Consider the following 24,842-nt stretch of genomic DNA (forward strand, 5'->3'; position numbering starts at 1 on the left):
GAGAAATGTTTCCCGTTGCAGAAGCCATTTGTGCGGCTCTATCAAGTTCCTGCTGAGGTGATCTCCTAGAGTGTTTTGAACACCTGGAAGGTATTGTGCCAGGAAGTGCAATGCCAGGAAGTGCAACCCCAGAGTGAGCCATCTCCCAAATTTGCATAGCTAGTTAACATACAGGGTAAGAATGAGTACCCCTCTGCTTGTTTATATACTTCATGACTATCTGTTTTGACTAACAGACCCCCTGGTTACAAAATTTCCTTGAAACCTACCAGCCCCTCTTGCACTGCCACAAGTTCTTTCCAGTTTATGTGCTCATCTCTGGCCTGATTTTCTCATTTCCCTTGGGACTAGAGGGAACTGAAATGAGCCCCCCCCCCAGGCTGTCTCTAAGGAGACGGTGGTTAGTGTTTGCCCGAGGAGTAAATCTGAAAGGAAGGCCCTGGTTCTGAGCACAAGTCTGTGCTCACCATGCAAATTCCGCTTTGAGACAAGGAATCAGTTGAATTTTGATAGCCATGGATCAAGTGTGCTGGCACCACACATTTTTGAGGTGCCATCGGAATTTCATGCGCAACCTGGCCAGAGTAGTCATGAGTATACAAGATGCCATGCAGCCCAGTGCTCTGAGGAATTCCCTGGCTGACAGGCATGGTCTCTGCATAATGCTTCGAAAGTATTGAGTAAGAAAGACCACCTTGTCTGGAGGGAGGAAGGCCTTTTGAAGGGACGAATCCAGAAGAGCCCCCAGGAAAACCATCCTAGTGGAGGGTTCCATGTTGGATTTGCACAGATTTATGGCGAACCCCAAAAAGCCAGATTCTCTTCAGGATCTGAACCTTCAAAGAAAGAAGGAAGGTTCCCTCTTCAGACAGACTCCTCCTAGTCCAAATCCTCATCAAAATCTAGAGGATCAGAAAAAACTTCAGGGGTAGGATTCCCTTTCACCAAAGACTCCAAAGGTGGGCTGCCTAACTATGGAAATAAGGTCTTCAACTAACCTCACCAAGTCTTGCCGATATCTCTGTGCATGGCAGCCAGTAGGCCTAGGCATAGAGCCTGAAGCGGTACTCTTAGGCATAGCTTTGGCCTTTGGCCAAGGTATGCCCGCAATCCTGATGCCACTCTCCCTAGAAGAATGAGCCATCAGTGCAGGCTGACACCACCAAGGAGCATCACTGGTAAAACATGGTCATCAGAAGAAGAGGCCTGCTGACCGGCCCTGGACCTGACCGACGAACCAAACACTAAGGCCTGTGTAGAAGTTGAGGGGACCTAACGGCATGTCGGACTCTGGATGCGTCTCAACAGAGGCCTGTGTGACCACATCAGCCACAGAAGGGGGCTGCAAAACCATCTCTCATTCAGCGATGACAAGCCTTGGGGGACTGGGAGATGAAAGACTGTCGTCTGAGGCCCTAAGCTTGGGTCTTTATTCCTTATCCTTCTTATGTTTAGGGAGCTCGACCTTGGGATGATCAGCAGACTCAATCAGACATTGCAAAGACAGCTTGAAGACTAAGGTGATTAAGATCTAGGCACTACGCTCAAGTCCTAGAACTGAATTGCACACACAAACATCAATTTGGAACATCATGATCTGGGCCTAGACAGGTGATAGTGAATGGAAGTCTCAGTGTGGGATTTGCTTACCACAGCAGAGACAATTGTTAACCTTATCTGACAAGGGTTAAAGAAAGAAAAGGAGCTCCCCAATGGGGTACTTGGCTTTCAGATGACTTCGTTCTGGTGCATACAGACAGACTCACTGAAATACTGCTTCGGGCTCCAACAGCAAGAAAAGACTGATATCATGGCAGTGGCTGGCTCCCTTTACATCTAAGCTTACTGATGTTGGACAGGATGTCTGCCAGCCTTAAGAGGAAGGGGGATTTTTTTCTTTGGTAGTCAGACCAGCCAAGAACTTTCATGGCAGTAAATCCCACAAGTTAGGACTACAACAGTAAAACATGAAGAACATCTATAGTCTTAAAACAGGCTTTGTACCACATGAATGGAGGACTGCAATGGTCATCTCCCTTCATAAGGGAAGACCTTTAACAGATCCTGAAAAGACTAGTCAGACTAATGGGTCTGTAGTTATTTGTAAAGCCATGGAATAACGTATCATGGAAATTATCAACAAAGACAAAAAAAGACCTCCAGATGCTAGATCCATCCCAGTTTGTCTTTTCCAAAGGAAAGTCACGTTTACAGAATCTGGTAGACTTCTTTGAAAAGGTCACTGAGGCAATGGATGAGGGAAAAATAGGGCATACTTGTCCACCTAGATCTGGCTAGAGCATTTGATACAATTCCCAACTCGAGCGATAGGAACGAGAAGGTGTTGATTATTTTTAACTTATTATAAGATATATTTAATCAAGTATCTTTCATACGTTTTTAATCGCATTTTTTCTTTTTTACTGAGTGCGCAATATATATGTGTGTGGCTCTTTAAATGTTTCTGTGCCCTTTCAGGACATTATTTTATTAATTAGTTAATGATGACTAATTTGTTGGAATAGCATAATATAAGGCTGTTGGGTAATAAGCTGCATTATTCTGAAGAAGTTTTTATTCAAGAAACGAAAGCACTCGATAAACGTTTTTGTGGATTGGATCCTGGTCGCCTGCTTCTTGAATATAACGCCTTTAAAAGCTGACTCACTAGTCTGGGACAGCCTAACATTTGTCCAAGGTAATAAGAAAATCCTATTATGTCGCTCAACTTGTAAGCAAAGCCATGGCATCTAGGTACAGAGAGGTCATCATACCACTATACTCAGCCCTCAACAGACCCATCATAGATTATAAGAAGTTATGTACCTACCATAATGTTCCATGTTAGTTGTCGTCTTCTCGCCTTCTTTCTTGCTGGATGGGTTCGAAGCCGATCCTCAACTCCGACTCGGCCAATACTAAAGCTCGAGAGCTAATTCCACCGGCTCGAGGCTCCCCTATATCCCACAATGCTAGGCGGTAACTACTCATATCTCGTTTGATAGCTATACCAAGCAACCCTAGTCTCCATAGAATGGAGTAGGGAAACCCACCTCAAAACAACCTGCGTAAAAGGTATCGCAGACCTCAGAAAGGATAAAAGAGGTGGAAGAACGTGTGGGAATGACTACTTCCAGAGGAAGAACACAAACTGAATTCCTGTCGGTCTGTCCAGGCTTGGGGGAAGGAGGGTGGGACGCAAGAAAGAAGGCGAGAAGAAGACAACTAACATGGAACGTTATGGTAGGTACATAACTTCTTAATGTTAAGTTGTCCAACTCGCCTTCATTCTTGCTGGATGGGCCGCGTCCCTAGCACCTTATCCCGGGTGGCCTATCGGAACAGACTTGAGAACAGTGGAACCAAAATTGGCACGGCTTCTGGAAATCATGTCCAATTTGTAATGTGAAATGAATGTATGAGAAGCCCAGGTGGCTGCTGCACAAATGGAATCTATTGGCAGCCTATCCTGAAAAGCTACGGATGTAGCTAATGCCCTAGTTGAATGAGCTCTAGGTCTTGAGGGTAGTTTTTGATGTCTGATCTCATAGATGAAGGTAATTGTAGAGGTGAGCCATCTAGAGAGGGATACTTTAGTAACTGGAAGGCCCAATTTCCCTTCCGCATATGACAGAAACAATTGATTAGATTTCCTGAATTGTTTAGTCCTGTCTAAGTAATATCTAAGCTGGCGATGAACATCCTAAAAATGTAGCTTTTGTTCCGACCTGTTTGAATAGTTAGGGAAAAAGACGGGGATATCAATAATTTGGTTTAGGTTTACTTGAGAGGAAACTTTAGGCAAAAAGGATGGATTAGTATGGAGGGATACCCTATCTTTGTGAAACACTAAGTAAGGAGGACGACTGCACAGAGCATGGAGTTCAGATACCCTTCTCGCTGAAGTTATAGCTACCAGAAAAAGTGTCTTCCAAGAAAGCAACTTCAGAGAACATGAAGCCGCCGGTTCAAGGGGAAGGATTAAGGATGCCAGAACCAAATTCAAATCCCATTGAGGCGGGGATCTTTGATTGGAGGTTTGAGAAGAAATACGCCTTAAAAAGGCTTTACAGAGTTTGTGAGCCATGATGCTAGACTCTGAAACACCAACATGAAAATTAGATATGGCAGCCAATTGAACTCTAATGGTAGATGCAGATGATCCTAAATGAAAGAGTTCTGCTAGAAAGTCTAGAATAGACTGGATAGGTGCAGTAAAGGGATCTATGTTTTTTGATGTTGCCCAAAAAGAGAAGTGTTTCCATTTGCTACTATAAATCTTCCGGATAGAAGATTTATGAGAGGCTATCAAGATATCTCGGACCGAGCGAGATATTGAGGGAAGCCTGGCTACGGTTGGAATCGGAGAAACCACGCTGTGAGGTTTACAGAAGGCAGAGATTGGTGCAGCTGACCCGATTGGTGGGTTATCACATCTGGTACTGGGTCCAGATGCCAAGGCTGCTCCAAAAGGTAACAATGAAGAAACGGAAACCATATTTGTCGAGGCCAGTAAGGGGCAATGAGGATCATTGTCAATCTCAAGGCGATGGCTTTCTGAATTAGTTGAGATATCAGTGGAAAGGAGGGAAAGGCATATAGAAGTCCCTGGGGCCAATCGTGGACTAGAGCGTCTCTGGTGGGATGGCCTGGTAATGGGAAGAGAGTGAAGAAGTTGTGACACTTGCTGTTTTGGGGAGTAGCAAAAAGATCGCAGCAAGGCTGGCCCCATCTTAGGAATACTTCTTCTAGAACTGATTTCTTTAGAGACCACTCGTGGGGCATGAGAATTGCTCTGCTCAATTTGTCTGCAATAACGTTGGATTTCCCGGGAATGTGCGTTATCAGAAAACGCTAAGAGGAGATCGCCCATTGCCAAAGTCTGACTGCCTCTCGACATAAAGGGTATGATCTGGTTCCGCCTTGTTTGTTGATGTACCACACTACGGACATGTCCGTTTGAATTGCAATAGTCCCAGTGGGAAGAGAGTCGTGAAGGGCTTGCAACGCTAAAAGCACTGCTCTCATCTCTAAGACGTTTATGTGCAAGTGGCACTCGAAAGGTTGCCACGTGCCTTGGACTGCGCTGCCCTGATAATGCCCCACCCACCCGATCAGGGAGGCGTCTGTTGTCAACGTGGCGACTGGGGGGGGGGGGGGAGTGAAGGGTCTTCCTCGGAGAAGTTGAGGTGATGTGATCCACCAAGACAGTTGATTCTTGCATGATTGAGTTATCAATATGGTATGGGACATCGGGAGCTGTTGAAAGGACCATTGAGTAAACAGCATCCATTGGAGGATCCTCATGTGAAAGCGAGCTAAGGGGAGAAGGGGAATAGCTGCTGCCATGAGTCCTAACACCTTCAAAACTAGTCTGGCTTTGACTTTGTTGCATTGTAAGAGAAGGGAAACTTGGTTTCGAATGTCTGACACTCTGCTCTGTGAGTCTGGCTGAAAGATTGAGTGCGTCTAAGGTGGCGCCTATAAAGGTAATAGATTGACAAGGCAGATTTTTCGAAATTTATCGAAATGCCTAGAGCTTGGCAAGATTGGATGGTGAAGTCCCTGGATAGAAAAAGCTGATGTCTGGTGGTGGCAGTAAGGAGTCAGTCGTCTAAATATGGAAACATCTGGAATCCTTGATGTCTCAAGTGAGCCGCGACCACTGCCATGCATTTGGTAAACACACGGGGGGCTGTAGTGAGACCAAAGGGCAGGGCCCTGAACTGGTTAGTGACTGGCTCCAGGCCTGAAGCGGAGATATCTCCTGGAGCGTCTGTTCATCTTGATGTGGTAGTACGCGTCCTGAAGATCTATCGAGCACATCCAATTGTCCTGACCCAAGAAGGGTAGAATGGACTGTAGCGTGACCATCCGGAATTTTGTTTTCCTGACATACTTGTTTAAGTAGCTGAGATCCAGTATGGGTCTCCAGTCCCCTGATTTTTTTGGTACCAAAAAGAATTTGGAGTAGATTCCAGATCCTTGCTGGTCTGCTGGGACTGATTGGATAGCTCTTTTTGATAGCAGCTTTGAAATTTCTAATGCTGCTTGTTCCCTTAGACCAGGTGGAATGTCTGGAAGGGATCTTTTGGGTTGGGATGGGATGTGAATAAAGGGAATTTTGTAACCCTCGGATATGATCGACTGTATCCATTTGTCTTGAGTAAGGGAAAGCCAGGCTTTTGGGTACAGGGATAACCTTCCCCCGACTGCCTCCGAAGGTCGACAGCCGGGCAGCCCCTCAGGGATGCTGAAAGGGTTTGTCAGAGAACATTTCTCTACTACCCTGGTTTTGCGGACCTCCTCTGCCTCTAGGGCGTCTATTATTATTCCCCCCTCTGCCTCTAGAGGGGAATCGACCTTGTGCGTCAGATGAGGCTCCCTGGGATTGTTTGCGGAACCACATCTTTCCTCCCCTCTGACCTTTGGGATAGGGTCTAGAAGGGGTAGAAAAACGGACTCCTACGGCAGAGAGAGTCTTACCTTCTACCTCGCACCTGGTCAATGTATCCTTCACCTGTGGACCAAACAAGGATGATCCATCAAAGGGAGAATTGGTGAAGGACGCCTTGAAAGGGTCCGCCAAGTTGCATAGCCGCATCCAGGCGTGACGTCGTAAGGCAACACCTGTGCCTGCGGCTCTACTCGCCCCATCTGCAGCATATGAGACCAGCCGCATGGAGGAGTTAACGATGGAATTCAGGGTTGACAACTGGGAGTTCATTGTGTCTTTGAAGCCCTCAGCTGTAGGATCCTTTATCAGTTCACCCATATCCTTGAGTAAATCTCTCTGGAGACGAGTGAAGTGGCATAAGTAATTCAGCGAACGCACTGAAAAGGTCGCTGATGAGAACATCCACTTGCCGTACCTGTCCATGGTCCTAGATTCCTTATTAGGAGGATGGATAGGAACCGAAGGATCAGTTAACTCCTTCTTAGTGGCCGCAGCCACCACCATGGCATCAACAGGGACACCTTTGGATAAAAAATCTTTATCTCTAGGGGCAGTAATAAATTTAGACGGTCTCCTCGGGGTGGGTTCCACTGAATCAGGAGCTGTCCAAGCCTTCCTTGCCACCACTTCCATAAGGGGGTCAAAGGGAGGGGACACCCAGGAGGTAGAAGGGGGAGAGCCAAACACCTCAAGATACACTGACTCATCCTCCAAAGGGTTAAGGGCTGGCCAGTTCCCCCTCTGTTTGAGGATCTCAAGAATGTCAGCAAAGGAGACATCCTCAGAGGGGGATCGAGGGGAACCTTCAGATTCCTCTAAGTCAGTGTCAGAGGTGATAGACTCAGGGAGTCAATGTGCTTCCTCTTGCACTGCCTCTTCCTTGGGGATCTCCTACCGGTCAGGAGAGGCCTCGGAAGAGGAGGAAATTCCCAATGGGGAAACTTGAGGAGTTGGCTCTCTGCGGTCTAAGACAAGGGGGTGAGTAGAAATCACCGCAGGCACTGTAGATGGGGGCTGAAGGAGCCGACTGTGGGGCAGAACCTGGTTCTAGCACGCTCCGCATGACCTCGAAGGCACCCCTGTCAGGCAAGGCCAGAGGCCCCCGCTCCGAAGAGACAAGGACCTCCCCGGCACCGACAGGGACGGCTCCGAAGCCGATGTCGGAGCCGAACTCACCAGCGCCGAAGCCCCGAGAGGGAGAGCGGGGTCGGACAAGGGTCCAATGCCACTCGCCCCCTCGGAGCCGACGAGGGAAGCTCGGTGCCGAGATCCCTCCAAGGAGGAGATCGGAGCAGACGACGGAGCCGAAAGGGAAGGTATCGGATCCGACGCACCGACAGTCTTGGCTCCGACAAGCCCCGACTCCGAACTCAAAGGAGTCGGAGGAGGAATGTATTGGGGAACAGAAATAGCCACTGACTGCTGAGACGGGCAATGCAGCATTTGGGCCAGTGCCTCGGACTTGAGAAGTCTACTCACTACCCTTTGCAAATCGTGGTCAGATAACCTGGAAGACCGTGAGGAATGAGTTTTATGGCTCCGTTCAGAAAGAAGAGGGGATCCTGGCGCCGAATGAACGGAGCCGATAGAGGGGGATCTGGACCTCTTCCTAGACTGTGGCTCCGATAAGAGTATCGGAGCCAACGGAGTTTTATCAGCCTCGGCTCCAGCCAGAGCCGAGGTAACAGTATGAGGCTTGGAAACATCGGCTCCGGCCGGAGCCGATGTCGAAGCCGACTTAATCTTTCCAGCAGTCGTATCTGAAACCGAAGCAGACTGTTTGGAAGTTTTAGAAGGCTTCCCCGACACAGACTGAGTCGGGGGGCCTTCAGGCTTTAATAAGCCCTGCAAGATTAATTTATTCTTGCGTTCCTGCAGGACTCTAGGGCTAAAACCATGACAAACAGCACAAGAGTCCTGCAGGTGCAAAGGTCCCAGGCAATACACACGTGTGACCTTCTGTCAGAGACATTTTCTGACAGCACGAGTCACACTTCTTGAAGCCCGAGACCTTAGAGTATTTTGACATCGTGAAGGGAGTGCCTGACAACAACAAAAACACACTACAGACACACCCTTTACTGAAGAAATTATTAAATTAAGGCTAACACAAGCCACACACACACACACACACACACACACACACACACACACACACACACACACACACACACAAGCCCTTAAAAAACAACTAATTTAGTCACACTAAAGGACTGGGGGAAGGGAGGGGCCGAAGGCCTACAAGTTAAGGGAAGAAAAGGAAGGGAATATAGACCCGAAAAACAGGGGTCGATTTATCTAAATTTTTAATTAAACTAAAAAGGTTATGGTATGAAACAAAAAAGGGGGTTAAGAAATACCTAATATGGAAAAAACTAACTCACCTGCCTGAGCCGGTAGAAAAGCACCTCGTCAGCTATAGCTGCAAACGAGATCTGAGTAGTTACCGCCTAGCATTGTGGGATATAGGGGAGCCTTGAGCCGGTGGAATTAGCTCTCGAGCTTTAGTATTGGCCGAGTCGGAGCCGAGGATCGGCTCCGAACCCATCCAGCAAGAATGAAGGCGAGATTGACAACTTAACATCGCCCTTTTCAGTATGTACTTAACCAGACACATGCAGCAAATGGAACGTCCAGTAAGGTTCCTCACAAAAAGAATACAGGGAGTAAACACAGTTCTATGCTGCCTACTCCTCAGAACTGAAGTGCTACAGAAGAACTGCAGGAACCCCATAGAAAGCAATAACATGCACATCCAGAAAAGGAATAAGGAGATAAGGTAAGGCTGGAAGAGGAACCCCTTGGCCAGAAATACAGAAACAGAAAATAGGGGCAGGAGGGATGAACAGAATACTGAAAAACTGAGAAGGACATCTAAATGTTATGGTAAGATCTTACACAACTGTAATTTGTCCTCATCACTGCTGCAGTATTCTTTACTCTTGGTAAAGTACAAAATCTACTGGAAAGTAAGGGAGGAGGAAAGCACCTGAAGGGTGGGGCCTGGCAAAACCTACCCTGGAAATGAAATCCAACTTGTAATGTTTGATAAAAGTGTGAACAGAAGACCAAGTGGCAGCAACCAAGATGGATCTAGCATCCAGACTGAAAAAAAAAAAAAAAAGCACCAAAAGACGCCACTGTCCTGGAAGGATAAGCAGAAAAAGAAGAGGAAAGCTGACTGCCATGAAAAGAATAATAGGTTCATAGGTCCATACTAGGATATCTGCCCTAGGGCATTTATAAGCCTAACCAGTGTGTGTTTGGCTTTCGCCACCCATTTTAAATTAATTTTGCTATGCCCTTTTTCGAGGTTAGTATACTGTGCCTCTGTCTAACAGTGACACAGAAGTGATACCCGGGGTAAACCTACGATCTCCCATCCACTCAAGATTCCTCTTGAAGAGAGTCAATGAGGGGACTCTGCCTAACCTGGACTGGGATTTTATTCCAGAGTGAAGGGAGCCTCTGGGTTATGAAACTGTCCCTCCAGCATGTCCTATTTATTTCAGTGCTGAGGTTCAAGTCTCTCGAGCGCGTAGCTCGATGGGATTTGGATTTTCTGAGGAGCAGCATGTCCATTAATTCCGGGTTGGACATGGCTTTATACGTCAGGCAAAGATCGCCTCTGAGCAGGCGGTATGCGCCACTAAGTAGAGCTGGAGTTTCTTTAACCGGGCAGCATATGGCATCTGTTTGAGCCCTTTGATCCTCTTGGTGAGGTACTTTTGGGGTCTTTCCAGTTGCTGCAGGTGTCTGGTAAGGTACATCCCAAAAGGGGCATTGTACTCAATTATGGGCCTGATGAGGGATGAGTAAAGATGCACGATGACCTCCCCTGATCTAGATGTGAATCCCTTCATGATTAGGTGGGCTATATAAACTGTTTTTCTAACCACTTTGGCCACGTGGTTGTCAAATGAGAGATTGCTATCAACTTGGGTCCCCAGGTCCCTAATTACTTTTTCCGTACTTAATGGATTACCACTTATGTGGTAATTTGTGGGCACTGTTTTTGCCAAAGGAGAGGACTATACACTTTTTGGCATTTAGCTCGAGGCCATGGCTCTGGCACCAGTTGTCGGTTTCTATGAGGCCCTTTTGGAGGATGCTTGTCGGCTGGAGAGTCGATTATGGCGCCCAGTTTGCAGTCATCTGCGAACTTGGTCAGCCACAGTCCTTCCGTGTTGGCCTGTACCTCTGAGAAATATATACCGAACAAGAGAGGTCCCAGGACTGAGTCTTGTGGGACGCCACTTGTAACTGGTTTGGAGTCTGACATGGCTCCAGCAATTTTAACCATGTGGGTTCTGTCCTTGAGCCAGTTTGCAACCCATCTAGTGACATAGGGGTTTATATTTAAGCTGGTGAGCTTATCTATAATGCCAGAGTGGGGTATTGTATCTAAGGCTTTGCGAGGTCCAGGTAGGCTGTGTGGACCACCTTCCCCTCGTCAATGGCCTTGGTGACTGTTTCAAAGAAATTGACCAGGTTTAAGAGGCAGGAGATCTGCCCTTAAAGCCGAACTGGGTAGGATCCAGTGTCTGTAGGTCCCCAATATCTTTATTTATAAGGTCCACGATGATCCTTTCCATAGCTTTGCAGACCAAGCTAGTCAGGCTTATGGGGCGATAGTTTCCAGGATCCATTGAGACACCACCTTTGTGGAGAAGGACCACCATTGCTGTACGCCACTCTTTGGGTACATATCCTGTAGTAAGGCTGAGATTGAACACTAGTTTTATGTTTGGGTTTAGCTCTTCTTGGAGTTCATGTAGGACGCAGCCCAGGACACCGTCTGGTCCCATTGATGCTTTGTTTTTTTTTTTGCTTTGGAGAGGGCGGCTCTTACCTGAGCATCTGAGATGTCAGGGGGGCAGCACTCTGCTGGGATAGATATTTGCCCTTTTGGTGGTGGGGGGGTTTGCGCTGAACCTGTCAGCTAGGATGTTGGCAATGTCTGTGGGTTCAGTGTATTTTTTGTCATTTTGGATCAATTCTGAGCATATCTCGGAATTCCCACCCAGGTTCCTAACAACTAAAGAAAGCCTCGTGATTATCCTTAGTGTCCTGTGCAATTTTTCTCTCGAAGCTGGCCTTAGACGATTTTATGAGTGCCCGTAGTTTTTTGCTAATACTGATCAGAGATGCCTTCCCTTTTTGGGATTTTGCTCTATCATGTAGCAGCTTCCTCCTTCTATTGTACAGTTTGTTTATGGCTGGGGTCCACCAGACAGGACGTCTGCCTTTGGAGGATTGGGTCTTGGTTTTATTTGGGATTTCATGATCCATGCATTCCTGAAGGTGTTCATAGAATGCGTTTATAAAGGATTCTGCGGTCTGGGACGTATTTTCCACAGACCCAGGGGCTTTGAAGGATTCCACCTCTGTTTTGAGGAGTGTGAAATTTGCTTTAGAGAAGTTTTTCACTGTGGTTTTCTGGGCATGGGGTAGGGTCGGGATGTGAATATCCAGTGAGATTAGTTTATGGTCTGATCTTACCAGTGAGGGATACACTTCTGGTCTAGAGCATAGAGTCCCCATGTTGGTGATGATCAGGTCCAGTACGTTTTCCCCTCTTGTGGGAGTGGTAACAAGTTGTTCCATAGCATTTGAGTTTATAAATTCTAGGAACCTTTGGGCTAGGGTGTTGGAGCTAGAGTAATGCTCCCAGTCTATGTTTGGGTAGTTGAACTCGCCCAATATAATGGTGTTTGGAGAGACCTTCATATTTTCCAGTGTTCTCAGGAAGGCCGAGTGGAGTTCCTGGGTTTGGGAGGGTGGTCTGTAGCAGGCTATAAACTGGAAGGCAGTTTTACCCACTGTTAGTTGCACATGGATAGTCTCTGATGCTTCGTGCTGTGCCACCAACCTGGAGGTGTGGGTATCTTTGACGAATATTGATACTCCCCCTCCTTTTGTGGTTCGGTCCAAGTTTTGGGGCCGAAAGGCATGGTATGAGGTATAACCTGGTAGTGCTGGGGTGCTCTTGGGAGCCTTAAACCAGGTTTCCGTTACTGCACAGATATCTATGTTCTCCATGCTAAGGAGAGTTTCGAGTGCATGCATCTTGAGGTTTAGACTTCTGGCGTTGAGTAGCATTACTCAGTTTCTTATCCCTTGTGATACCTATGGAGGTGGGTTTGTCTTTTGAGCCTTGCCTAAAAAAGGCACTATGGGGGTAGCAAGAGCCTTTGCCAATATCCGAAAGCCCACGGGTGATCGGTGCAAGCCGTCCCTAGCGAAGCATCGTGGCTTGTCGAGCATGTCATCCCAGGCAGATAGGCATTGGATCTCCTTTGAATGACACCAATACTTAAGCCAATTGTTGAAATTGATCATCTTGTATTCATATTGTGGCATCATTCTTAGTGAGGGTAAGATGCTACTCAAGGTCAGGGTCATGCTGGCCTGGGCTACATGGTCAGAGAGCTCCTCTATGTCTCTTTTCATGTAGTCCAGGGAGGTACGTCTCAGGTCATTCACACCAGCATGGACAATGACTGAGTCATATTTGAACTTGCCTTGGAGTGACCCGAGTGCTTGTGTTATGTGTAATACAAAATATGGCCCTAAAAATCCAGGAGATGGTTTGCTTAGACACTGCCAAATCCAGTTTCCTGGTATGAAAGGAAACAAAGCTGTTGAATTTTGTGATGCATTTTGTCTTATCCAAATAACATCTAAGCTGTCTATGTAAATTCAAGGTGTGTAGTACCCCCATTAGAAGTCTGTGGAGAAAGAAAAAAATAAAGGACAGTGACTGGAGCAATTCAGACAACTCATTAACCACAATGGACATAAACAGATTGGTACAATGAGGCACCTTTTCCTTGTGGAGGGGGGGGGGGGGGACAAAAGTTGGAACCACCGTGACTGCTTGAAGTTCAGAGACCCCCTCGGCAGAAGTAGGAGCCACCAATAATACAGTCTTCCAAGTACAATGCTGCAGGGAAGAAAAGGCAGGCTCAAAGGGGATGGAGTCAATTTTTTAAGAACATGAAGGACACCCTTTAGAAACTGCCTGATTTCAAAACTAAAGGTGAAAGGTGGACCCAGAGGCAGATGCGCATAAATAGCTGACAAATTAACTTTAACAGCAGAATGTGCCAAACCAGCATTGAGCAACTCGCACAAGAAATGTAGGGACCCCACACAAAAAGGGTCCAGGTCATGCTTGAAACATCAAATAGGAAATCTTTTCCATTTAGCCACACAGAATTTTCTAGTAGTGGATTTTCTGGCATCCTGCAAAACCCAAAGCAGGTCTTCAGAAAAGTTATGCCTGAAAAGAACCAAACTATCACCCAAAGTGTTGGCTGATGTGTGCACAAGTGAATGTGAATGAGATCCCTCGTCTTGTGCAAGATCATCCATCCTGTGAGGTAAATTGTGATTACTGCTCCTAGCCAGGTGAAAAAGGGGGAACCGGTACTGTGTGGACCTGCTCAGTGTGTCTGCCACTAGATCATGCTCTGAAAGGATGAAAACTGCCTGAAGAACCAGATGATAGACTGCAAAATCCCAAGCCTGAAGGTAATATTTTGTTTGCCCTTGCTTGTTGAAGTAACACGACTCTGGTAATCTCTATAAAAATCTTTATAGGACCTGGAACCCAAAGTGAGTAAAACACCTGAAGAGCTAGGAGTAGAGCTCTCATTTCTGATACTGATATGGTCTGTCATCTTTTGATAGGCCCAAAGACCTTGGAGTTTCATATTGTTGAAGGAGGCTCCCCAACTGTGATTGGAAGCATCAGTGTACAGCTCCTCAGTAAGGAGAGGAATCTGAAAAGGCTGACCTGGATTTAGGGAAATCTAATGAATCTACCAGTGGAGCTCAAGCTTGAGACAAGGTGAGAGGGGAACCTGATACTCAGGAGGGTTGCAATGCTAAAGCCAAACAGCCTTGAGATCCCACTGAAACTTCCTCCCATGGGAGTTTGGCAAAAGGAACTATAGGAATGGTGGATGCCATGTATCCCAGGGTTCAGAGAAATTCCCTTGAGAAAAAAAACGAACAGAAAAAAAGACTGCTAGTAAGCAGTCAAAGAATGAACTTTGGGAAATGGGAGACACAGTTGGATGGTCTGAATCCTGTAACCCAAAAACACTTAGTCCTGAGAACAGTCAGACTTCTTTTCAGATCAAGGGCGAGTCCCACACTGTGCAGAAGCATAGTAAAGTGCATATTCTGAAGCAGGAGCTGCAGAGAAAGGGGTCTGAATTAGAAAGTCTAAATATGGGAATATCTAAAATCCACATTATCTGCAGAAAGCTAAAACAGGGACCAGACATTTGGCAAATTACCTTGGGGGTGTAGAAAGACCAAAGGCAAAACAGAGAACTGATGAGACAGAGAAATAAAAACCTCCTTACGAGGGTGAATAGTAATATGGAGGTAAGCATCCTTCAAATCCAGAGATACCAGAAAAATCAAGAAAAAGCATCTGAAGAAACATACTGAAGGAAGGAGCACTGCAAAACATGCTGAGAAGTGAGATCTAGAATGAGCCTCTAAGGTACCTCTTTCCTGGGAACCAGAAACATTCTGTAATAAAACCATTCCCTACTGAGACAATGGAACAAGTTGAGCAGGTCCCTGATCCATCAGATCCTTACAGAACTAAGGGGAAATTAGGAAGCTGACAAGGAAGAGGCTGAGAAAGACCAGAAAATGGAGGAGAGGTCTTCCAACCATAAAATAACAGTGTTGGATAATGGAAAGAACGCAGGTATCTGTGGTCATCTGTTGCTAAACAGGAAAGGGTTATCCTGAGGGACAGAGGAACCTGGCTGAGGGGAAGGGGGGATGGAAGTCAGAGGTAGGCATGTCAAGGAGGTTAGTAGGCTTGTCTGGGAAAATCCTCTCAGTAACCCTATTGCTCTTAACAAGCTGTTTAGGCTGCCCAAGTATAAAATACAATTTGGGTGGATAGTTCCTCTAGACTTTGGGTACAGGGGAAACAAAAACTTGCTTCTGGACTTGCTTAACCTTGCCCTTATCCTGAAGGGTCTTAAACAATTCTGCAGCAGCAGTGCCAAAAAGATTTTTGTGATCTAAGGGACAATCTAAAAGTTTGCCCTTAATATCCTCAGGTAAGGTTTGAAGGCATTACCAAGAGCATCTCTTCATGACTGCAATTTTATGGAACGACGAGCTACCAGAGAGGCAGAGCTCAAAAGAGGAACAGCAAATGTCTTGCTATCTGAATCAGGCAAATCATTCACACCCCGCCAAACTGGGAAAAAATATCAGGAACATATCTAGTCATGCTGGTCTGATAATTAATGGTCCTAAAAGCCAAACTAGCATAAGTATATATATTTTTCCAAACCTCTCCGTAGCACAGCTGTCCTTGTCAGAAGGAAAAAGCTTGTTAGAGAGAAAGCAGTTTGGATGGCTTATCTGTGGAAATAGAAACAGCATGATCAGATGAAGGACATTATACAAGTATTTATGACCCTTAGGAACTTTATAAAATCTGGGTGACGTCTTAGGGTGGTTGAGAAATTGCTGTAAATGCATCCCAAAGGGGCAGCTAATACAGGAGGGACTGCAGAGTTCCTATCTCTTTTGAGCCTCAGAAACCTGGAGCGAAAGTGTTCCATTATACAGACCATTGCATTTCCAAACTATAATTCTTCAAAATGAGTCAGGGGACAAAAATCATCAGATCTAGAGTCAGAAGAGACTGGATCTGGGAAGAATATGCCAAAGATTATTTAGCAGAATCCAACTCTTCAGAATAATCAAAATTCCCAAGTCTCTTAGAAAGGGTGAAAGACCAAGAAGCACAGACAGGAAAGAAAAGTTGTGTAGAGTCTTTCCAAAACCATAGATGTCCTCTTCCATGTTGCAGTATTCAGCATATAGGTTTCACACCTTTTCCTTTGCGAACGTCCGGCCAGTATGCAAAAGTTTTCAGTCACTGTATGGTGAGTGGGACGTCTGACGTGGCTCAAGGAACATGGTCCATAAAAGTGACATCTGCATGCACCAGACTTCAAAACTGTAAGCCCCAGTCGGAACCAGTCCTAGTAAGGACAATGTCAGCCCTGTGCCACCCAGAAAGGGGAATGCAACATAATAGGAGGGGAAGAAATACTGCAACATGGAAGAGGACATCTATGGTTATGGTAAGATTTTACACAACTTTCTACATCCTTCTACTCCCATGTTGCAGTATTCAACATATGGGTGAACGCAAAAACTCACGGTGAAGGAGGGGGTGGTGATCTAGAGGCAGTCTCCAGGAATTCTTGAAGGATAGCCCTGGCAAAACCTACCCTGGTTGTGGAAATGTGGTTAACTTGTAATGTTTGGTGAAGGTGTGCATTGATGACCAAGTGGCTGCTTCAAGAATGGTAGAGGTATCCAGACACTTGAAGAAGGCTCCTAAAGATGCCACAGCCCTGGTGGAGTGTGCTTTAACAGTGCCTTGCAGGGATTTCTCATGGTATTTGTAGCAGAAGGTGATGGCTTTGGAAATCCAGGTAGAGATAAGTTTGTTTGGTTACTTGCCTTCCCTAGGGGGCTCTGGGGTTGAAGAAGACACAGTTGATCAGCCTTGTCTGATGGGTTTGACTTTATGCAGATAAAACCAGAGTTGCCTGTGAACATTCAGGGAGTGAAGTACTCTCTCTCACTGTCCTCCTGTGGGTTAGGGAAAAAGGTAGGTAAGGTGGATGGCTTGATTCAGGGACAGGTCCATTCACCATCTTGGGCATGAATGAAGGGTTTGTTCTAAGAGTAACCTTGTCACTGTGGAAAACTAGGAAAGGTGGAATAGCCATGAGGGCTTGCAGCTCTGATACTCTTCTGGATGAGGTTAAGGCCACAAGTGGTACAGTTTCCCATGTACAGCATTTCAGGGAAGGTTTGTCTGCTGGCTCAAGTGAAGGAAGCGTGAGCTTTTCCAAAACATAGTTAAGGTCTCGTGAGGGTGGAGATGGTTTCCTGTGGGGCCTCAGGTGAAGAAACCCTTTGAGAAAAAGCTTAGCTGGTAGTCTGGATGCTGAGGGGGGTCCAGAGGAAGGCATGCTTTAACAGCAAACAAGTGGGCTTTAATGAAGGAATAGGCCAATCCTGTCTGCAGTAGCTCACACAGGTAAGACAGAACTAGGAGTCTTCGCTAGCAAGTGGGTCTAAAGGTCTTCTGTGACACCATAGAGAAAATCTCTTTCACTTTAAAAGGCAATATTTTCTTGTACTTGGTTTCGTGGCCTCCTGCAGGACAGTGGGCATGTCCTCAATGTAAAGGTGTCTGTAGGGGATCAGAATCCTAACAGCCACAGGGTGAGGTGCAGTAACCGCCACTGTGGGTGTATTTGGGATCCCTTGTGCTGTGGGAGAAGGTTCACTTTGAGGGGCAACTTGTGGCGATTGTCCTTGGACAGTTGTAAGAGTAGGTGGGAACCAATGCTGTCTTGGCCAGTAGGGAGTCACGGACAAGATTTTTGGTCTGTCCTGCTGGATTTCAGCAGGACTTATGGACGAGTGAGAAGGGGGATGATGCATAGAGAAACTTCCCCTTCCAAAAAATTAAGAAGGCATCTGTTGCCAGTGACGGAGGATGTGGTATCCTGGTGCAGAATCCAGAAGTTGCATGTTGATGGAGGAGGCAAACAGGTCTTTTTGAGGTGTACTCCACCGGTGGACCAGATCCAGGAAGACATCCCTGTGAAGCATCCATTCATGGTCGTTTGTGATGGTTCTGCTAAGGTAGTATGCCTGGGAGTTGTGTAGAGAAGGAATGCAGACTGTCTGCAGGGTCACTTCTTATGAAGTGACCAATTACCATACAAGGAGAGCTAGTCTGCAAAGTAAGACTTGGTCCCTCCCTGTTTGTTGAGATACCACAGAACTGTGGTATTGTCTAGGAAAATCTTTAGTGGACATTGATGTAGATGTAGCTGGAAGGCTTGAGGGGCCAGGAGTATTGCCCTCATCTCTTGAACACTAACGTGTTCCTGTTTGTGTGGCTATGGCCACAGACTCTGCACTTCTTGATGGCCTAGAGTTGCTCCCCATCCCAAGTTTGTGGCATCTGTGTGCATGATCTGTGTGGGTAGAGGTGGTTGGAGGGGAAGACCTGGATTGAGGGTCATTTGTGTCAACCACTTTTCTAGTTTGAGACATTGTGGGAGGGGAACCTTGTACTCCAAGGGATGGAGTGTTGGGTCCAGACTGACCAAAGGTACCATTGCAACTTTCTCATATGAAGTCTTGCTCTAATTGTAACAAGGGGATAGTGGCTACCATGTAGCCCAGTAGGCTGAGGTACTGCCTTGCTGTCAATTCTGTTGAGGGGAAGGTAGGTTTTCATGACGTCTGTCTGAATTCTGCACCCCAAGAAGACAATGTCTTGAGTAGGTTCTAAGCGGGATTTTGCGTAACTTATCTGAAATCCCAGAGACTGTAGGAGGGGAAACAGCAAGGCGTGCATGCTGCAGGAGGGTCTCCTTGTTGCCTGCCTGCATCAGCAGGTTGTCCAGATAAGAAAATACCTGGATTCCCTTTGTCCTGCAGAAGGCAATCAGTGGAGCCAAACATTTGGTGGAAACCCTGGGTACAGTGGAAAGCCCAAAGGGCAAGGCAGAGAACAAGAACCTCCGGTATTTTCTGAAAGTGGGCTTTATGGGGATGTGAAGATAGGCATCCTTTATATCTAAGGTGCCCATAAACCCCTGGGGGATCAGAAGGGGGAAGGGCTGGTGGGGTCAACATCCTGAAGGTTGGAACCTTTAGGAACAGGTTGAGATATGAGTTATCCAGAATTGGTCTCCAAGGACAGTCTTTTCTTGGAAACAGGAAAATCCTGGAGTGGAAACCTCTTCCTTTTGCTGTGAAGGGCACTGGCTCTATGGTGCCTTGAGTGCGCAGTGCTTGTAGCACTGGCTGCAGGAGGTGCAGCTGTTGTTTTGGAGGTTGTGGGATGCCTTTTCACTTTGGGGGCATAAGCCAGGTCATGAAATACTCATTCTGAAGGATTAAAAGGACCCATCTGAGATAAAGGATGTCCACACAGGAAGGCAGTGAGACAGGCGTACCAACAGAGGGAAAGAGGAGGAGGGGGTTGTAAGGTTGTCAGGTAGTCAGATGCTACCTGCCCTGTCTTGAAAGGGTGGCCTTTGGCTAGAGGATGGTGTAGCTGTAGCTGGAGGGTTTGCTTTCTGGTAGGTTTTCTAGACCTTGAGGGAGCAGTAGGATGAGAATGTTTTCTAATGAACTGTGTTTCAGCTGAGTAGTTTCTTTGAAATTTAGGAATAGGGGAGACTAGCAGGTCTTTCAAAATTCTTGCATTTATTCCCCCTTTTGCTGATGTGACTTACACAAATCAGCCACTTCTGCACCAAAGTGTGTTGTCCAGGGGGCATCAATCAGCTTTGCCCTGAAGTCATCTGGAAAGGGCTGGAGGCATAGCCAGTGGTGCCTTCTTAAGGCAGCTGCTGCTGCTGTTGACCTTGCTGAGGCTTCAGCAGCATCATACCGGCACTTTGAGTGCCTGGTAACCTGGGAGGTGAGAGCCAGAAGGGAAGACAGTAAAGCTTTGGCAGCACAACCTGGTGTTATCAACCAACTCCTTGAAGGCTTTCTCCAGGAGTGATAAGGTAAGCCACGTGTCTGGTAGTTAGTAGTCATGAAGGACAGAGTGGCAGAGATGTATAGTTTCTTACCCAGATGCTCCGTGGTTTTGCTCCGTCAGCGGGAAGGATATTGGTAGTGGGTAAAAGTTTAGACGCCTTATCTGTGGAAATGGAGACGGTGGCAGGGTTTGCTGTTGACCACCTGCAGATACTTGGCAGTCTCAGGGACTTTATAAAGTCTATCAGGTCTGCGTGGAGCAGGTGGTTGGAGAGTCAGGATTTAAGGATGCTGAGAAGAAGGCAGGCAGAATTAGGGGAACATCAGACAGGTTCAGGGAATCCATCTGAATGAGGTCATACTACCTTTTTTGGACCTCAGTCATTTCAGAGGGTTCCCACTTAAAGTGCTCTTTCATTTTGGAGATGGTTTCCCCAAAAGTCAAATCCTTAGCTAGGGAATCAAGGTCAACAGATTCCCATACCCCAAGAGAAAGCTGGGAAGTGTAAGAAAGTGATTCTTCAGATAAGGAATCAGATAGATCTTCCTCTTCCATCATGGTTGGGTCTGTGGTTTGTGACCTTGGACTCAGAATTGGAGGTGGAATGTTAGCAGTCCATGCAGAGGTAGGACACAAGACCATGAAGGCATTAAACAGACTTTGGTTGAAAGCCTGCCAGTCAGACATGCTTTCAGTAGGAGTAGAGATGTGCTTCCTTTTCTCCTTTAGAGGCCTGGAGTCTGGAGACTAAGGAACCGGAGGGATCCGACAGACCTACCGAAAGCACTGGTCCCCCCGGCGTCTGAAACAGACATTGGTAAAGCTCTACAGACGTGCGCTCCACGTGTGATTGTGCAACTTCCGTGGATGTACCTGCTATCCAAGGTGGCAGAGCTTGATTCCTCTACCAGGCCGACGTCGGACACAGGTTGAGGGTCAGACACAAGAGGTGCAACTGTAGTGGTAGGCCGCATAGTCTTGGCTTTCTTTTTTGTTGGTTCTGTAGGTATGTAGGAAGAACAAAAGAGGCACTGATTATGGTGCAACACTTACACCTGCACTTTGTGGATGACATGAACAGGCATTAAGTGAAAGAAAAGGACAGATTCCCCAATGGGGCACTTATCTGAGTTCTCAAATCTGATGGCTGTGAAGGCAGGAACACCTGGCGTTCGACTGGTGGCTGAGAAGTTCTGAGGGCTGGTGTGTGCAGATGTCACTTTTATGGCCCACGTTCCTTGAGCCACGTCAGACATCCCACACACCAAACAGTGACTGAAAACATTTGCACACTGACCGGACGTTTGCAAAACAAAAGGAGTGAAACCCATATGGTGAATACTGCAACATGGGAATAGAAGGACTTCAGACAACCCTTGTGGGGGCTTCAGGGCCATAAGGGCATTAAACAGCTCCTGAGTCAAGTCCTGCCACTCTATGAATGGAGCTACCAGTCACCTCTTCCCTAATTAAATTTAGGAATCCCTCTAGGCCCTTCATCTATAATCAGCTGTGGTTCCCCCTCTGTATCTGTACCAGACATATGCACACAGCCTCAGCAGACATGCAAGCAGACAGCATCGTGTTTGCCTCCAATTGGGCATGGCAGGGAAAACTAGTGTCAACAACAAGAGATCCTTGGGTTCTTCATCCAACACAAGAGAGATGTCTACTGGTACCCTGAGTCAACAGCTTCAGATGTTGGTTTTCCAAATAAACTGAAATGGAAGAGATAGTGGTTAAGTATGTTAGGGACAAACAGCTGACAAATATAACACGAACTATGGTCATGTGAAGCATCCAAACAAAAAAGGTACTTCGTGTGTCTATCTTTATGAGGAATCTGCCTCCCACACTCACATTTTCTTTTTAGATGACATGAAAACAAACTACAAGGAGGGAAAAGGGAAGGAAGGAGCCCTAACTGAGCACTTATCTGTAGAACGCATGATAGATGAACTAACCTGATGAACAATGCACAGACCAAATTTAGAGGCAGCATTTAGACTGGCAGCAAATAAGTTCTGGAGATTAGGTATCAGTACATCACATATGTACCTTACACCTAGGACACTGAAGTATGACAACTAGAGGTATAAAGGATTTGGAATACTAGTCAGATGTTGCGCACTTCTCTGCAGGATATCCCAAGAGTAAAGAATACTGCAACAGTGATAAAGAAAAAAAAACAGGAGGGAGGCTGGCATAATGGTTAAGGTATTTCCCTTAAAGGCACAAGGTGCAGGGTTTGATTCTCACATGGGGATACTGGCTAGGCTTAAAATGGCCCACAAGGGCAGTTGGCCTAGTGCTAACCTATGAACATTAACCAAGCACTAGATGTGCACATCATCTGGTAAACTGAACATGTATGCAAACAGAAAGGCAGAGGAGGATTACTCGAAACTTGTCCTAAATAGTGTACAAATGGCACTCTCCGTCCCACTTTTTTTTTTTTTTTTTTACCTTGACGGGTTCCCTCTGGATTTTGGACATGGTTTACTACACACTGCATGTAGATACGTTTTCTTCTCTCCAGCTGCTCAACAGGAATGGTTACCTGCCTGAAACAGGGAAAACAGCACATCAGCAAATTGAAGGGGAAAAATTGGTACAAGCACAGCTGAGCAAATACTCAATATAAAAAGTACATCTTGAACATACAACTTCAACAGTTTGTGATTAACGTCTGTTCCCTTCAATGGTTCATATCTTCCCAGCTGTAGCCAAGGTTCAACTCAAGTCAACTATTCCATCATATTCAAAAGTAGACAGTAGCTTAAACATTATTCAGTTATTCCAGCAAATACAGCTGTGAAAGCAAACACACTATAAAGTTAAACTGAAAGGAACTTAAAGCATAGTAAGGGATATCGGAGTGGGATCACTGTTGCAGCAGTGCTAACCACTGGGACTTCTATCGAGGAAGGCCCAACATCCAGGCCAGCACCTTCTCCTCCAGACCAGATGTATATCCATGTCCCTAGGACATCAGCACACTCCCAGCATAAAGGAAACATCTGGCATGACTTTATAATCTCTTTGCCTATGGACCAGTAAAGAGACTCCTATCTGGTATCATCCTATTAACTATGAGGACCTAACTCACATTCCACTTCCCTAAGTGCTCATACTATATAACGCAGAAAAACATCGGGAAGTTTGGCTACCTCAACTCTATCAAGACTGCAAGAGGGCAGAGGCCCTACGTTAAGGGTACATGAGGATAGCTGGGATGGGAGAAAGAAAAAAAGGAATACCCACCTCAAGCCTAAGATACCCCAAGGAAGGAGGGTACATGGAGAGAAGGACCAATGAGTGTAACTGCTTCTACTCCATCTACAACTGTAAGTTGCTTACACTATTACATTAATCTGACAGCTTTCTGCTGTGGTAGTGTTAACCACTAAAACTTCATGTTGGCGCAGCTGAAGTGGACAGTTTACTAAACCTTCTTAGGAATGCAGTAAGAGAAGACATGCCCTTGTTGAGTGCAGGTAGCAGAAGGAAACAATGAGCCAGACATTTTGAGATATACTTTGGAAAATGGTTTCTCCCTCTGTTTAAGCTGCAAGATAAAAGTCTCTTACTCTTGTCTTCTGCTAAAATAGTGCTTCAGCTGCATACAAATAAAGCACAAAACCCCTCATTTTGTTTTGTGGACAAAAGAACACGGATAACTAAATGGATTGATTCACAGAGATTGCTATCATCAAGCTTGGCATGAAGGAGGTGTTTATATGTATGCTCATCATGTCCCTGTAAAATCACCACAAATGCCTTTATATACAGCAATTTAGAAATTCTTCAGGCGGATGCGACAGCAAGGAGAAATGCTGTTTTCCAGGTTATTTTATAAGTACTATTGTTACTAGATCAAAAGCTGCCAATGTCAGTTTTTCTACACCTTTCAGATCCCATGAAGTAAAAGTCTTTCAAAACCTACTAAATAAATCATTTGACTGGTAAAAGGGAAGCAAGAGCAGGATTATTATACATGCATGCTGATACCATTGAAAGATGCATTTCACCAGCAGCAAATGCCACTCTTGATATAAAGAATTCTGAGAGCTATTGCTGAATCAACAATAGAGTAGAAGTGTATTGCTACTTCCTTGGCACCAAAGGGAAATTTTCTTACATTTATCCAAGAAAGATTTTTTTTAGTGGCATGTTTCCTAGCTTCATAATGTCAAGCATTTTCTTCTTCTTTCGGCTTTTCCCGGTTAGGGGTCGCCACAGCGGATTATCCGTCTACTCATGACTGGCAGTGGAGTTTTACGGTGTCGAGTTGCCAGCCCAACCTTCCACAGAAGGCGCACACACTCACAACTAGGGACAATTATCCTTTGTAAAAAATGGGGAATAAAGGGCATCACCACCCACATCATTAACAGCAATGTCAGCAGAGTTGAATGTATAAGGAATCCCTTTTGTTCAGTCAAGAGGTATATACACACAGGGAGGACAGGTTCAGAGATAAGTACTAAGTAACTGCCCTTGTGCCATTTTAAGCCTAGCCAATAATCCCTAGTGAGACTCAAACCACACACCTTGTGTTTGTAAGGCAAACACCTTAACCATTAGGCCAACCCCTACAATATAGATACAGAATTTCTCCTTTAGCATTTCCAAGAGCAGAGAGAATGCACAGCTGTGTAAGCATAATCTTACACTAACAGTATGTTTGAATAGATCACTGCTGCAGTAGCCTATAGCTAATATAAGATGCATCCACAAGGGAGAAGAGCAGACACAAACAGATTTTGAAATTACTGGTAAAAGCCTAGTCAGAAT

General features: G+C 45.9%; 1 protein-coding gene across 1 annotated transcript in view; it reads right to left on the reverse strand.

Moving 5' to 3' along the window:
- Positions 1–24,842, reverse strand: part of LOC122792202 (S100P binding protein) — a 779,512-nt gene that overhangs the window by 423,224 nt on the left and 331,446 nt on the right. Inside the window, exon 4 of the mRNA XM_044059933.1 lies at positions 22,512–22,609. Coding sequence (XP_043915868.1) covers positions 22,512–22,609 — 98 coding nt within the window. The remainder of the gene's footprint in view (positions 1–22,511; positions 22,610–24,842) is intronic.

Source organism: Protopterus annectens, chromosome 1.part2 (genome assembly GCF_019279795.1).
Source record: "Protopterus annectens isolate FY-2018-M chromosome 1.part2, PAN1.0, whole genome shotgun sequence".
Taxonomy (NCBI): domain Eukaryota; kingdom Metazoa; phylum Chordata; order Ceratodontiformes; family Protopteridae; genus Protopterus; species Protopterus annectens.